This window comes from Notothenia rossii, assembly GCF_949606895.1.
Source record: "Notothenia rossii genome assembly, chromosome: 9".
NCBI classification, from domain to species: Eukaryota; Metazoa; Chordata; class Actinopteri; order Perciformes; family Nototheniidae; genus Notothenia; species Notothenia rossii.
The window spans coordinates 62,991,902-63,009,212 of NC_136907.1; the positions used below are offsets into that span (position 1 = coordinate 62,991,902).

Below are 17,311 nucleotides of genomic sequence, written 5' to 3' on the forward strand. Positions count from 1 at the left end.
AGTGTACTATGCACTAGGGCTGCTCGATTATGGCAAAAATCATAAGCTTGATTATTTGGGTCAATAATTGATATCACGATGATTAAAAACGATTATCCATTTACTTTGAAAACATCAATTTATTGGAGAAAGAAAAATGGAACAGTATGTTTTTAACAGTTGATTACCTAGACTCTTTAAGTATACTTCAACTGAAAAACCCAAATGTATATATATATATTTAAAAAAAAAAAAAAAGTAATAATAAAAAAATAATCATTTTATTTCGATTACGTTGTTTTCGTAATCGTTGCAAGCCATAATCGTAATTGCGATTAAAATACGATTAATTGAGCAGCCCTAGTCAAATGTTTCCTCACTGTTTAATATTCCCTTTTGAGAGAAGAGGCATTGTGAGTGCTGTGAGCATAACATATTTTAGAGCCCGCACACCTACTGCAACACAGTCTGTTCAAGCCCACACAGTCCTAAGAGGAATAATCAGGAACAAGTACCATGTGTGTAGGTCCACATTAATGAACATATTTTCAATTTATTAGAACTCTGATTTAGGGAGCTTATCAAGGCCTAAAGTGACTGATACTCTTTAAAGAGCAGGTACCAACACAGGCAGACAAGCAGAGCACTTTTAATAGAGCTCAGGTACACTGTATCATACCCATACAAAAGAAACACAATGAGACACAAAACAAATGGCAAGTGACTTAAAATATATACATTTATACACATGCAAGGGTAAAGGGCTGTAAGTGAACTGTGGGTGCATTGAACGACAGTCATTAACAAAACATACATGGAGGAACTCATACAGTATGATCTAAACAAATGTGGTTACAGAACATAAGATGTGACACATTTAAATTGCTAAAACCTTATATAGCTGCAAAGTAATGTATATTGCATGTATATGTGAGTAGTTAAGCGGGTCTTCTACTTTTAGGCAGAGTCAATGGTGAGTTACTGTTCAGTAGGGAGAGGGAGAGCTGTTTACAAAACAGGCAAGTTAATAGAGGAGATATTTCACTGCACATAGACCCTTGTACTGTAAGTGTGTAGACCTGTTTACCTTAGATACTGTATCCATATAGCTTTTAGGGATTATCAGGTATATTACTGTATCTGCATAGCATTGACCGTACATTCAAACTCATTCACACCATTCATTCAGGTACTTAAGTGTACATTAAGCATCCTCATCTCCACAGAGCGAAAACAGATACACAGAGGAAGCCATTCTAGCAGTCACAGAGTCATTTGTTGAAATTGCCTTTTGCTCCATCCCCATGAGGAATCATTTAAAAAACAAAATAAGATTTGCTTTTATTCTGTTGGAATTCCAAGGAATGGTCTGCTTAAGAGTGAGTGACGAGACAATAGAGCTTATTTGGCAAAGTGTAAGATAAATCCATGAAGAGGGACACAATGGATATACAGTATATACCGTAGTATAGTGTTAGCCATTGTGCACTATTGCTTCTGTTTAGTGATTATACTGGGCAACAGATACTCCCACATTTCTCTTTTTGTGTGAGTTAAAATGTATTTAAATCTGCATGGGACAAATCGACCTTTGAGAGAGAAAGATAAAAACCTGACTTCGCAGCATCAGTGAGATATACTGGAATAAAAATGATACATGATTTCCCGATGCTTCCCCAAATAAGGCCCTGATCCTACCATAACACTTTTGATAACTTGATAGGTCATTCATGCATTAATGTGCAATTCAACAAGCAAACACACAAAACTGGATGCACAATAAACATTAGTAAAATCAACAATGTACAAGCTTTGTTCAAACATCCAAAATGTGTCCATTTCTGTAGTTGGCTTGAGTTCAAAAATGATGTGCATTCTTGCTTTATTTCTTACAGAAACGATATCTCTTTAGGTTTTTTTGCATTATTTTATACGTAGTATGAAGCAGACAAGCACAGTCCATTCATAGCTAAGGGAAAAAACCCAATTAGCTCGATCAGTTAAGAGCTTTTTGTTGAATCAGTACCTCAGACACTTTTCAAATCTTTCCACCTATATACAGTTACATACTATACACACCTAGTTTGTCTGCACAATGTGTTCAGCCGTGCAAGTGTGCCCGTGCTCTACCTGTGAACTCATTACATTCTAATCCCCGCCAAGGTACACAGTCATTAGAGTATAACAAATCTGCTGTTCTGGGCCAGGCACCTGGGATTGATCTATCAATCTATCATGCATTCCTTAATCCTCCAAAAGAAAATGAGTGGAGTTTTCAAATGAATTCTTCTGCCTGGCTGGCAGATGGTGCAGTGGCCGTGATGTTGTTTTTAGCTCCGAAGGATAAGCAAAAACCAACAGCAGGAAAATAAGCCGGCTATATTTGTACATGTGAAATGTGAGTCTATATGTGTAAGCGTTTTTTAAGTCAAACCAGAATGATGCTGACCCATTCTGACAACAAAAGGTGTGATATGTGAGTGATGGGGCTGTATTGATGTCTGTAAACATAAACGTCCAGCCCCCCAAAACAGCCTAGAAGCAGCCCGACTAATTTTAGAGGATCAGCGTGCATGAGATAAGCTTCACCAACATCAGTGTTGCTGAAGGACAACAAGTTCCTACACGTGTCCTCTTCTCTTCCACAACTTGTCTTCTTTGCCGATTTTCCGTTATAACCACCCATCAATGGCAGGAGAAAGGATACTATGCGTGGTATGTATATGATATGAGTGTCTCTGTGCATGTATGTTGATCCTAGAGGAGGCAGGGGTCGGTGGGGGATTCACAGAAGATGCTGGAATCAGAACAGGGTCCATTGCAGGCAAAGTGCAGCAAAGAGCAGTGCGAGGCTCCACAGCCGTGCCCAGCTGGCCGTCGCTGAGCCCCCTATCACCTTCACCGAGGGGGGCTTGGAAGGGTTCTCGCGTGGACTTTCACCTCCAGGCTGTCTCCCCAAGGGCTTCCCTCCACTTGAGGCTGTATGTGCTGTAACAGACAGAAACATAGAGAAAAGGTGAGAGAGAAACAAACAGAGATAAATGGTTTAGCTCATCACTGTAATCATGCTAAAGTCCTTTAGGCTTGTATAATTGTATATGAGCGGCTTTTCATCATCCATTCTAATCCCCTTGTCTCATTCCAAGGGACTTCAATAAACAATCCCATCAAAATGATGAATGATTATGTCTGTTACAGTTAAAGTGAGTACATATGTACATCAGAAGAAGCACAGCTGTGGGTGTTTCAGTTGAAAGCGCCAATAAATTATTTGAAGAGTGATTTAAATATTTCAAAAGATCTTTTACAGCCACTGTGTTACTATTCAGCTACCAACACATTTGTAAATCCTTCTGTCACAGTGACAAAACGGTGCCACTGTTTTTTCTGCCCCCTGTGACAGAAAATTAAGAACTGTCATCTCCACACACATATCATGATGGAGGGTTGACCATGTGTTTAATATCCAGCAGCAGATGATGAACAACCTTAACTGCGTCATTACGGCCAATCAGAGATAAATGAAGGTGGTGAGCGTAAAGTAGATATTAAGAAACGATAACAATTCCAGTCCCCAAGACACACATAAAGTTACACAAACCACTTTTTCTGTCTACAGTACATTGGTGAAATACCAGCTTTTCTTCAAGAGGGCTCTTCTCGTGAATCAATCCAACGGCTTATTTTCCATTGAAAAACTTCCTCATCGCCCTGCCTCTAAACCACCTACTGTACTTTCTTCCGTTTGTGACAGATTGTTGATGTCTCTAAAATCAAAAAGGAAATGGTTCGCTCTGCTTATTAATCATCCTTTTTCCCGCTCCACTTTATGCATTCCAAACCCAGCCCAGATATGTTCATCATTAGACAGATTACTACGTTCAGCGCAGCAAAGTGCACCCCACACTTCCAGTTACCAACTAATTTAACCTGCATCAATAAGACCTTAAAAGTGCTGTCAAATTTTCGGTGTGCACATGTGCTGTGCTAGGGGCTCTGCAAGCTTTGTGTGAGCTCTCAAAGAAGGATGGGGTGAAATCAGGGAAGGCTCATAGATTCTGAAAGAAACAAATAGAGCCATGGCCGAAGAAAAGAAGAATACCTCAGCCATACCAACGTCTAGTCTCAAAATGTGTCTTTATGCTGTCACTGTCAGATAAATAGGCCAAGTTTGCAATGATTCCCAGCAGTGTGTAAAACCGATACTGTTTCAGCTTCCTGTGTGGGTACTACTAAATTGACAGTCAGGTGTGTGATAAGTTATCAGATATTGCATCCATATAAAATGGCAAAACATGTGGCACCCACACAATACCTTTAAATACCTAACTAAATCTTTACAGACCTAGAAAATACAAAGCGTATTTCTCTTTTAAGGCTGACATCGAATAAGATGTTTTCCTTTCAGCCTTGGCCTCTAAGAATGCATTCTTTTGTAGCACATTAACCCATCCCTACTGTGCCCTATGGGTCTGTAAGCATGCATGTGTATGTATTTGTGAGTAGGGATAGGCAGGGCTCTGGAGAACGAGGGGAGTGTTTTCCGTGCCAATGGTTTTTGTTGTTCCAGTAGACAATAGACAAAGACATCATTTATTCTAAATCAGATTGCTGTCTTAATGGAAATGGGCTGCATCTCATCGGGGAGATTTGAGTAAACAGCATTTGGAAGGGCCAACGCAGCACTAACACTACTCCACCGCAGGCTAACCAACTGGCTAATTAATGGAGCAGGTCCATGCCAAAACAAAGAATAACGGCATAGAAAAAAAGCACTGGCACTTTGGAATGCATGGTGTTGGAAAGCCTTGTGATATTTGAACTATGCAATAAAACTAATCATCTAGCATGGTCTGTTTTAAGGTAAAGCCAAACCAGGTGATTGCCTAGAAGGCCACCAGCTGCGAGGGGCATAAAAGAGAACAAATGAGATATTGTAATTTACCTCATGTCTTGTTTGTATTAAAATGCCTTTGTGTTCATAAATCAAACAAAGCTCACACAAGACTCAACAAACCCTCACAACGACATTCAGGACATGGATGAGGAATACTTCTTGGACCCAAAGAGGTGTCCAAAATGTGATGGATGGATCAATGCTTCAGTAACACCAGTGAATCAGTTTGACATATTGTTTACACTCAGAATGAGAATATCTCTTATAAATAGAATTAGACACTATTTAAAGAGGACATTGTTGCAAAACCGTGAGTGGTTTGATTCTAAAAAACAGATCAACATCTGTTGGGAAATAGACAGTTTAAGTGCTTCAAGACACAGCTCTGCCATTTACAGGCGCAGTAGAATATAAGACATATTCATATTTTTATATACTGACATTTTATGTTATGCAGTAACGCAATGTGTCATATGTATCTAATACATTGCTTTTAGACAATTGTTCAACATTGCTTTTGTCACATTTACAATGAAAAGGACCTCAAAATGTGAGGAAACCTTTACACTTTATCATGGAAAGTAATAAAAAAGCCCCGCCCACATAGAGCTAACACACACCTAAGAAAAGCAAAGATTTCCAGTCTGTTTCAATTTAAGTTTGAACCGATTTAAGTTTGTTCCGCAGCTATTAGGTCCTAATAATGTGTATAGTGTATAAATATTCATGACTTCGCATATGCCTGGCTTTTTTATGTGAGAAAAATTGTCTAGCAAAAACCACTATACTGCAAAAGAGTGGAAATGTCATGATAATATTTACAAATACAGTTATACAACGGAAGAGCAGAAGCAGTACAAACTTGGTAAAAGCAGTATTGTATGTTAGTTATGTTCCTAAAAGCAAGCAAAAACTAAAAGTACAAGGAAATGAAAAACCATGAGGGCAGGAGGATAAAGGAATGTGATCTTGTTGTCATAATGACACAATGTTAGCAGATAAGCTGGGCTTCATAAGCTGGCTCATGTGTAAATCCCCCAAATATGGTGGAGGAAAGAAACGGGAGAACAAGAAAGAGCGACAAACAGAGGGTGGGAAGGAGGGAGAGATGACGGAGAGGGTTGGAAGAGGGAAACAGTCAGTTTGGCTTTTCAGTATGAGTATGATGATCCATCGTCACTCGTATCAAGACAGATGGTATAAATCATCCCGAGCGACATCAAGGCTATGCGATGGCACGTAGAGATACTTCTTCCAATACAACAACAGTCAATGACATATTCTCCCCAGCAGTACAAGACAAATGTGAATTGATTGGTAAAAAGCTTTATAATAGACAACAAACAGTGGCAGAAGAAATCATGGTGATGGAAACCAACAGAATTGGACTGCTAAAGGGAAGAAGGGTGTATATATGTGTGAATAATGTATGTGGATCCTATAACAGAATAAATGGTGGGTTGTGCTAGCTTTCATTTCTCATTAGAGATATGTTCATGGCGAGGAAGAGGATGGGGGATTATGTCACACATCTGAACATCCTACACTGATATATAATGACTGTGGTACTTTCATACACATACAGAACACAGCTGAATCCCGACCTATAGCTTGTTAAAGAGGGGTGTTCTGTCTTCTGCCACCTTGCCGACCTTTTCATTGGCTAAGTGTGTGAGAAATGATTCATAGAGTCCTCTGTCACTAATGCTCCTCCAGATGGGTAGATTGTGTGTTTGGAAGAGCCTCCATTTCCCTCTGGCCAAGGAGCAACAACAGCTGCTTCTAACAAGCCTGGCCACGGCACTGAAGAAGAGATGGACCTCAGGCTTTAGCCAAGAGGAAGGAGGGATGGAAAGGGAGGGGAGGGAGAGAGGAAGGGAGGAATAAGGGTTGGAAGGTGAGTGGGAGGAATAACAAACCCCTTGGCCATAATTCTTTGGAAAAATTGAGGGACAGACATTTGCATGATGGTTCTTTGGGCAAACATGTCAGTTTATTGCTGCTACTCCTCCCTCTCTCTTCGTCTCCGTCCTTCTCTCGTTCCTGCTCTTAACTATTTTGTGTTTCGATGGGTTAGCAAGCACAAAGCCCACTGCTGCCACACAGATGAACCCCTGAAACCTATGCAAACTGTTCTCAAACAATCATTCCTCTGTCAATCATTTAATCTCCCTTATCCTCAGCACGTCATACCTACTGTAGACGGGAATACAGACACGGACCGGACAGATGCACACAACGCATATAACCATACGAATACACTCCATTTGGGATGGCAGCAGGTAACGGGGCAATGAGTTTATTGAGGGACACATCCAATGAGTTGCTTTAGGTCCATATGTGTTGTGCATGGCTTTGTTTGTGTTTCCTGGGACCGAACACAAGCTGCCGAGCTGTAATCCAGCGAGGAATGGCGCTACTGTATACTGGGGCTTAGCAACTTGTCACACTATATTCTATCAAGATAACAAGGACGTTCTTTCAAGGCTCAACACTGTCTTATAACCATGACTAGGGTTGCAAAGGGGCGGAAAGTTTCTGGAAAGTTTCCATGGGAAGTTAAGCTGGGGAACTTTGGAAATATTCGATGCAAAATTAAACAAAAAAACATGACATTTCAACAGATTTTTTATTATTTTATTGAACAATTATTTGTTTCATTGAAGAAGGAAAACAGGAATGTTGAGTTAAATGTTACTCATCCCCCCCAACCCCACTCACCATTTTCCCTCCAAAAAGTCCCATTAAACATGCAAATCTTCCTTCAAGCAATCCTCTGCATTTTTGCTAAACCCTTTCAGTCAACGGGCTCTTCCTGGGCCTCATCAACATCCAACTCTGAGTCTTCCTCTTCAGTGTCACTGTCCAGCCTTGTTGAGGATGGCTCTGTGTCCGGCTCAAAGAGCCTTAGGTTTACCCGAATGCCAACCAGTTTTTCCACTCTCACATTTGTGAGCCTGTTGCGAACCTTTGTGTGGTCTCAATAGCCATGCAGTAAGCAGTGTGCTATGGCATGGATATTCAAGTGGACTTGAATGGCATCTGTTTGTTTTAGAAAGATTATGCTAAAATATACTTTCCCCAACTATATTTAAGTTCCCTATGAAGAGCCAACCTTCAATTTGGAAAATTCCCAGTTTATTCCCATAAATTCCCATTTATTCCCGTGGAAAGTTTCCACCTTTGAAAATTCCTGGAATTTTGCAACCCTAACCATGACAGACCTAAACATGCGTTCTCTTCAATTCAACTATGTTCGTTTTCCTTCTATTTCTCTGAATCTGCCCTTGCTTGTGTAGTTACATCTCAGTCTAATTACACTCTAACCTACTGTTGACTCTAGAGTAACTGAACCGCCTACATAGAAATAGAAATAGAAATAGAAGAGTTGTTTATCATTTGCTTTTAGCCCCTGTGTCAGTTTTCACCACCCAGTCTGCTTTGAACAGTTATGGAGACGGTCAGAAGGCGGATGTTTGATTTATGGCACATTGAGGGAGCGTGGTGGAGGTCAGTAACTTGTTCCTCCTCACTCCCACCTTCCTCTCTTCCTTCCTTGACCTTCAGGGTCTTCAGCGCTTGATGTGAGACACAGGGGGGGTGTAAAGCTGCTCATGGGCTTGCGTTTTGACAAGGCCACTGGACCTGCCTCACAGCAATGTTTCATTAAGTGGGAAAACCTTTGACACATATTTTTTTTTAACACTCACACAGGCAGACAGAAATGTAAGCATGCGCGTAGGCTCAAATATTTACGCATCATCATGGTCTATGCCCATATAATGACATACATTGTGTCTACATTTAGAAGTGAGACAATATGCGATTGGCATGTCACCCATCTTTATAATCTGTGTGTGTCCAGCATATATTTAAGACTTGAGAATGAGCATATTTTCCTCTCCTGTGACAGCTAGGCCAAGCAGCTGAATAACGACACTGTTAAGTTGCCAAATCAATCCATTTGCTGAAAAAAAAGGTCTTTATGCAATTGTCTATATGTCGTTGAAGCGTGGGCGCCAGCTCATCGTTTCTTAAATGCAGTAAAATCAGTAAAATGATTTGTACCATTAGTCTCTGTCATTTGCAAGGACAGGGTATTCTCCTCTGATCCAACCTGATGTGTAACCGTTGCTAGATATTTGCTACCTGCCATCTATCCCTTGATAGTTAAAGGCTCTCTGTTATCTAAGTGATGAGAAAAAATTGAATCAGATACAGTACAGTGTTCCACAACCCCATTTTATCATAAGCACACATTTCAATTAACTGCCAGCGCCACCATTTGATAGAGTACATTTTGTGTCTTGATATCTTGTTGGGAAAAAAATAAAAAAGTGTAACTCCATCTGATTCAGCAAGCTCTACCGTTTGGTTGACGTGTTATGCACAAAACAAACTCTAGATGTCGCTGTGGTTTGAACAGAATGCCCTTCAGCTAGCTTCAACTGAGAAAGTTGGCAATCACTGCTGAAGAACTCACTCTTTTTGGTCAACTTCTGTAAGGTAACCATATCATTTTTGACATATTTTAGTGTCAGGGCACTTACTGAACATAATTAGATAACTTTATGCACAAAAACAGTTTTAACAAGGGTGTAATTATTTTTTTGAAAATATGCTCAACCAATCGGTTGATTTGGCCTTTTATGGTAAACTAGCAATATGACTTTTTCAGAGTTTCAGAGATGTTTTTCAATAAAATATGGTAAATACCTAGCTAGATTCATGGTAATATTACTAAATGTAGTACTTCCTTATGAGTCTCAGAGTGAAAGAGTGATAATAATTTATATAGCACCTTTCATGCATGGCATTCAGCCCAAAGTTGCACACAGAGACCAACACAGGAAGTAGACATTTGCTGTTAGGCCAGTGGTTTCTTGTTAGGCCAATTCAGCATATACAGTAAGATGAGCAAAAAGTATTTTTTTCATTATGAAAAACACTTTTCAATTATAATTTATTATCTTTTAGGAAAATATGTGGTTGTATATATTGCAAATTTTCCATGAAAGAAACACATTTATTTGAGTTTGTGTTTTATTTCAGTTTGATGCATACAAGTACTGTACTGTATATGATGATTGTTGAAAATGCACTTTTACCATAAAAGGCCAGCTCGACTAGTTGGTAGAGGCTCATAAAAACAAAACTGTGTGGTCAGTAAAAAAAAAAAAAAAAATGGTTTGTGGTTATTTGTGGCCCATTTGATAAAAGAAATGCAAACAAATAATTTTTCCATAGCTTTTTTCTTGTTCTGGCAGTTAAAGGGTTAATGATTGTAGATATTACCCAAGTTATTTCATACACTTGGGACAAAGTGTGTAGATAAGCTCTGTGCTGGCCCTCATTTGGGGTTCAACAAAATGACGTTAAACAACACAGACAGATAGAGGACTTAAAAACATACATCTATTCAGTTCTCAAGACAATTTTTTAGATAATTTTCACATAACAATATACTTGAATGCATGAAGATTTCCACACACTAACAGGTATTCTCTTTTCTCTCTTGGGTAAAGCAAGCATTGCTATTACACAAAGCTATTAGTCTGCCTCCGATTAGACCTTTAGACACCGATAAAAGAATGATGCTTCTCCTGGTGGCCATGGATCACGGCCGTCTTGACGTTGTTAGGTTCAGCTGGAGAATGCTAACACTCTGTGGATCACTATGTTTTTAAAGGCTTTTTTTTACTCTCTCACACACACACATACACACTCACCTTCCCGAGCACTTGTATGTTTCCTTATCTCTTTTCACACACACTTTCTCACAAAGAGGGATAAGGTTAGAGGGTGGAGAGAAGGGGAGGATGTATTCACACAGTTCATTACTAGCCATCCATCTTTGCGCTGTTTTTGTCTCACCCACTATGTGGTGCCATGTCAGGCATGGGGCTCCTTGCCCCGTCAAACTAATCTACCAACTCCGTATTCTAAGTAACACACACACACACACACCCACTTCTCTGGGAACCGTCTCTCTGGTTCACAGGCAACCTACAGTGTATAGGGCTTGAAGGCCACTCAAGGGGCTAAAGGGGCAAACATACAGGGGCACCAGTGGGGAACACGTCTTACTCCAGCTAACCTAGCAACGGGCATGGCAGCATGGCAACTCCAGAGCAGGGATCAGTGCAATGGAATCTGCCCAGCGCAATTCTTGGCTACACTAGACTATTAAGCTCCTTGGCAAGATTAAGATTTACTCCCCTATACACAAACACATACACACAGAAACAAATAGGCAAAAGAGGCCCTGGGAGGACAGTGACCTCCACCAGTCAACGTGACACATTCTCAAGATGGAGGGGCATCCTGAGGAGAAAGTTCCCTTTATGCAAGAGAGAAGCTGAAGGCCCAGTACAACCCCACACACATATACAAGTCACACCATAGTCTCCCCTAGAACACTGATTTTGGATGATATCACTCACACACACACACACACACACACACCAACACCTGCATGCGCTCACTGGCAGATGCCTCATTGCATTGGCAGGTGTCAGGTTGTCCTTGTAGACAGACAAGCGTGAAGGTTGCAGAGATAAACTCACATTCATATTCTTTTGCTCCTTTGCTCTCGCACACATGCATGCTCACACCTCATCGCCATCCATTATAGTCAAGAGGAAGTGCAGTCAAGAGACGCTGTCATCGTGTGTGTCTCCCGACATAACATTTCACACATGGATCCCTCCCTGCTGCCTATTGAAATCATCCAAGCAGTGCAGAAGTCTCAAGGCTCATGCTGACAATTTCTCACATTGTTTCTCTCTATAATTGTGTGTGTTGTTTTTCCTTGAGTACTGAGCATCCAATGACAGTCAACCCTTGAGAAGCTGTTGATGTTCAAGTGACACTTAGGACTCAAAGGGCCTTAAGAACAGAAAGCAGTGGTTTTAACCTGCTCATTGTCACCAAGGAGTAGTGCTGTATCCAGGTTGTAATGGTATGAGATCTCTATAATATTATAAGCGTCTCAGAGAATACAAATTAAAGACACATATTTGTATTATCAGATAAAATTATCCTTAAAGGAAAGAAAACACAACAATAAACACAATTATAAACGTGATAAAAAAGGATGCAACTATAATAGGTTATACAGCTAGAGCTTGTCAGTTTACATATTAGCATAACTATTGTATATTCAATTCAATACAATACATGTAGGATACCCTTCACCTTTATACGCTGGTATACTGTGATACTGGCAGAAAAGTCAAATGTAGAGAAAGGGATGCAGTCTTGTGTTGCGGCACGTGACTAGCCTCCAATGATTTAAAGTGATATCCAAGTGATACTTGCCTTTTAACTTCAAAGTCAGAAATGTGTATGGGATAGAAAAAATAAGTTATGATGATATAAATGTTTGATTTTGTGGGGGCGAGTCGAATACTTTGATGTACACTCTTGGTTGAATAACTGACTGCAGTTTAAGACTCAAATTACTCGGAACTGTGCACTAACTACACCGTCAGTGGGCCTTCTTGTCTGATCAGTAATCAGCTGAAGCAGTGAGAGGTCAGCCCCCTCCAAACCCTGGGGCCCGACAGGCTGTTCCAGGTTCAGCTTTAATTGCCACATCAATTATGGACAAGGGAGAAGGGCTTTGTCGCTCTTGCTGCTGGTCAATAGCACACGCTTTTAATGAAGTGACTTGTCTTGCATGTGCAGCCCTTTGATGCAAGCACATATAAGCCGCACATAGACCAGCACTACAGATAGTCAATACGAAAATTGGCTCATTGGTACCAACCTCCATTATCTGACCACTCATGCAATGCTAATGCCCTTCCGCTATCTGAAACAGATACTCTGATCGTGGTTGTTCTTTAAAACAAAAGTTTGAGTTTAAGATAGAAGGAGCTGCCTCAGTGGGAAAATCCAACCCAGAGTCGTTTTCTTGCTTTCGTCCCTTCTTCCCTCGCCTAGTCTGTATTTCCCCCTGCATACCAGGCTGATCTGAGACAAAGAGGATCAGACTCATCCCTGCTTATCCTTCTACTGTATTTTTCAATATCAGTGGAATGTCTGCCTTTATTTGCTCAGTTTTGTGTTACAGCAGGAATGTCAGTTTCTGTGCTAGCAGCCAGGAGTAGGCTCCAGGCAAGACAAGGGGAACATTCACACAACATGCCCCCCCCCAATCACCATCCCAACCCCAAGCAGAGAAGTCCAGCTAATATGGACATTAATAAAGCAGCCCAAATAAACAAGTTCCATCACTAAGTCACCTTATCTGTGGCTTTTAGTGTGTACATCCAGAAAAAAAACATTTTCACAAATTCACTGAGTTCTGATAAAATCTTGACCATTTGGCAGCCTAAAGGTTTGGTCCTAGCCTGACTGGGGGCCGGGGTGAAAGGGTGGTATGCAAAGGTATTCTGCACACAATAAAATTCAAGTAATATCCATTGAATTTGCATGCTTTCAATAAAAAACACTTTATGAGTCTGGACACCATCTTTAAAATGCCATTTACGGCTTGGAAACCTGCAAATTGTGTAACGATTTATTGTTATATTGGTGAATAACAGCTTCTTCTGTGGTACTGTAGTTAAGACTTTTATGTGGCTACCGTATCAGAGCTCTGAGAGTCACTAACATTCCTTGTTCCTGGGCTGGTAAACTTCATAGCAACCATACAAAATACTGAAGTCTATGTATCATTTTTACTAACTTCCGAGGTAGTAACTCCTACCACTTCCTTTACTTTATAACCTGTTGCCATACCAGAGATCTGTGGTGTTTCCAAACATCCAAAGGTGTGCTGGAGAGGTTCAATCATAAAAGGCCTCACTGATACTACTTAAAAAGGAAATGATGATGCTTGCTAATGAGAACCATTCTCCTCTGATGACCGCTTGCCTAGGGAGCCATTCAAGCTCATTTGCTCTCAAAGTGCCATAAAAACCACAGGGCAAGCTAGCTAGGAAGAAAAAGTAGATCCCTGAAAAGAAATGAGGAAGACTGTATAAAAAGACTGTTCAAAATTGAGGTTGTTTTAGTTGCCGAGAAATGTAGTTTATTGGTGCATATGCAATACATATATAATGTCAGATAGAACAAATAGATGACTCTGCATATTTGAGTGAAAGTATGACTCCTCCCACATCCATCCGTTAACCAGACCATCTTCCTGCGTAGCAAAGCCTTCTCTGATCCTCTTGTTCCTTCTTTTCCAACCCTACTCTGCCCTGGGGTGCTCTCTATCAGCCCCTTGAGCTCCAGATGAAAGGCAAAGGGGAAATGGCAGTCCTTCTGGTAATATCCGCAACGGGACACAGCCAATACATCTGCTGGCCAGGCGGCCTCTACACACGCCACTCCCAAAGGGCCCCGGCTCAGTCCAGGACCCGGGATGGGAAGATCAAGGGGTTGGGATTGGGTCTACCCAACCTGGTAAAGTACACAAGCACCAAATCCCCCACCCACCCTTCTAACCCCCGTCTCTCACGGTAGATTCGATCATAGGTTTGTATGTCGCATTCGCATTCTCTGAATCTGTTAACATTTTATTCTCACATTAGCTGTAGTTCTATTTCACATCTAGTTCAGCAGCAATACATCGTATAGCGACATGGTATTACCCCTCCAGTGTTGTAACTGTCTCAAACCATTTCCTTTGACCTTTACCTATGACCTGGTGTCCTCTCTCAGACCTGAACTTGCAGGACATCACCCTTAATCTCCACTCTTTTTTCAATTTTAGGAGTTTTCTAACATGAAAGGCAGGTGTAATGTGTCCAGGGCAACAGCAGGCTGTAGTGGGATTGGGGCAGGTCCAGTGTAATCCTGCTAACACCGGTGCAGGTTGGCCATATCCTGCCCTAGCAGCCGTCCATTTCAGGAATGCGCTTCCTCTGCCAGGGTGAACAGCTGCAGCCTGCCGCACACCTTTATGGCCTTTTCGGCTTTGGAGAATAGTTCTCTCAATGCTTTTGACATTCAGGTACGATCACACCAATAAACTAAAAACATTATGAGGCAGATATATGAAAGTTGTATCAAGGTCAGGTTCATCAATACACATTCCTGTATGCAGTGTTTTGAACGTTGGAATCGTATAAATAAGATCTATACAATGTTTTATACAACTGTGGATGGCAAAATGTAAACTGGACATTGATTGATTGGGAGCCCAGATTTTGCTCCGGTGCCCTTCAGCTTTAGATTCAAAATCTGCTGATTGGAGCCTTCTCATGCCAGACCGACCCGCCTCTCAATGTCTTTGAATGTGTGTGTGTGAGTAGGTGTGCGCACCCCTAGTAGGTACACAAAGCACTATTAACAACTTACATTACACTTTTTTTTAAAGGTCAATCAACTAGCAGGTGTTGATTGAAATGTTGCTTTGAGTTTACTTCCCACAAGGGGTCAGGTTCACACGATGAACGCACGCACGAGCACACACAAAACACATCTAGCTGTTTCCTTGAGGTGTGCAAGAAGAGACAAGTACAGTTGCTATAGTTTTCCTTCTGCTCAAGAATAACAGAAGCACACTGATTCACTATTAGGTCTTTCCATCTTGTCAATTTAAGATGGCAAAAGAAAAACGATCATTGTCAATGGCTTAATGTTAATAGGGAGGTTTAGCCACTGAAGTGCAGAGTGTGTGAGCAATGCCGGGGTGTATCACTTATTTGATGATCTCACTAGTGTTTCTGAAAGATTGCAATTGTTACCAAAAGAGAATTGTAATATGCATTTACTTCTCCTTCCCCTCTGAGACGGATAACCTGCTTTCTCCTCATTTTGTTTTTTTGGCTTCTCACACCTTTGCCAGGCAGATTACCTCAACAGCAGCACTACCATACAGGAATACAATACAGAGATTTCACTAGTGGGGATGCTTTTAAATCTCCCACGTTATAGCCTAAACTCCAGCAAATATTTAATCAAAGTGAAATGCAAACTTTTACTCTATATTCACTTTCAATATCCTAAAAAATAACATCGCTTCTGCTCCATCTGTTATTCCAGATTTGCACAAAAGGCCAGAAGAGAAAGACTGCGCCTACTCTGCCAGAGAGAAGGCAGCTCAACTCACAGAAGCAGACAGACAAATGAAGTACTGTTCTACCTTTTGATGCACAGACATTTGGAGTCTGCTCCCTCTCCCTAATGGAGAGATAGTGGTCTAATGTGCCACTGTGGTTCTTTCAGAGATTAATACATTAATGAGCTAGCAACAAATGAATAGCTCCTTTGGAAGGATCAGCCTTAAGTGTTCCCCGGCTAATACAGTTAATAAGCCAAAGTCACGCCACAAAATGCACCACAGAAAATGCTCTCATACAGTAGCTGCAGGGCAGAGAGATGATATGGTTCATTAAAGATTCACTGATTTATTATCCTGTTCATGGCTGTGATTATGGCAGTTGGTACATGACTAGGCCTTGTTTAGTTGGCACACAAAGTACACTATGTCTCCAGGCAAGAGGAGCAGGATCATAAGAAAGAACAAACTGGCATGACACCATGCAATCAGACTGCACTTTCTTTTAGAAGCATACAGCTAATTGAAGTATGTAAAAATATTTATACTTTCCCACTCTTGTCTTTTCGGTTTTTTGTCCATCAATAATTGATTAAGCCCTCCTTACAGTTTCAAATATTAACATGGTGCTGTGTTTTCATAGTTGCCCACTTGTAGAAGCATCTGCATTCTTACACAAAAAAATGGCAACGGTGATGATGGCTGCTGTGTATTTTGCTCCTCTCCAGACCTTTTTATGTCTGTTTTATTGTGTTGCACTGTTGGAGGAGCCTTTGACCAAGGATTTTCGTTGTCATAACTACACTGTAGCTGTATGTACAAATGAAAATAAAAGCCTTGAATCTTGAAACATGCATTCAGTAAGAAGGAAGCTATAGGCATATCACCTTAGTGAGACTTGCAGGAATTCCATCACATCTGAGTGATGACAGAGACAGTGAGTCTGTTCTCTGCAGATTAGCGCTGTTCATTAGCTTGGTAATGAATTCTCTCTCAGCATAATAGCGGGCGGTCATGCCCCCTTTTAACACGGACCTCGGGAGCTCTGCCAGAGCTACACAGGGGTAAAAAAGTCTGCAGATAGATGGAAGCTAAAATGTGCCTCCTATAACACTATCATCATAAAACTAATTTAGTCCTTTGAAACGTCTTAAAGTTGATGTATTTATGTAACAGTTTGTCTAATATTTGTAAAGTCATTAAAGAATAATAATGCAAATAATACATTTTATTTAACCTACAGTTTAATAAACACTCTAAGCGGTTAACAGCAACCGAACATGATCAAATGTTGCTCGTGAAAATTATGATGACGGAATTATATTATTCCCTTTGATATAATATAATTGCCATTGAATGTGCATTGGAATGTCATCCATTTTGAACATCGCTTCAGTGGGTGGGCAGATGTCATGAAA

The 17,311-nt window shown here is 40.7% G+C and overlaps 1 protein-coding gene across 2 annotated transcripts in view; it reads right to left on the reverse strand.

Moving 5' to 3' along the window:
* Positions 1-500: 500 nt before the first annotated feature.
* The window catches only part of gpc5c (glypican 5c), a 98,028-nt gene continuing 81,217 nt past the window's right edge, over positions 501-17,311 (reverse strand). For both annotated transcript variants that reach the window (XM_079649190.1, XM_079649189.1), the window contains one exon: positions 501-2,967. In XM_079649190.1, the coding sequence (XP_079505316.1) occupies positions 2,783-2,967 (185 nt within the window). In that variant the 3' untranslated portion in view covers positions 501-2,782. The remainder of the gene's footprint in view (positions 2,968-17,311) is intronic.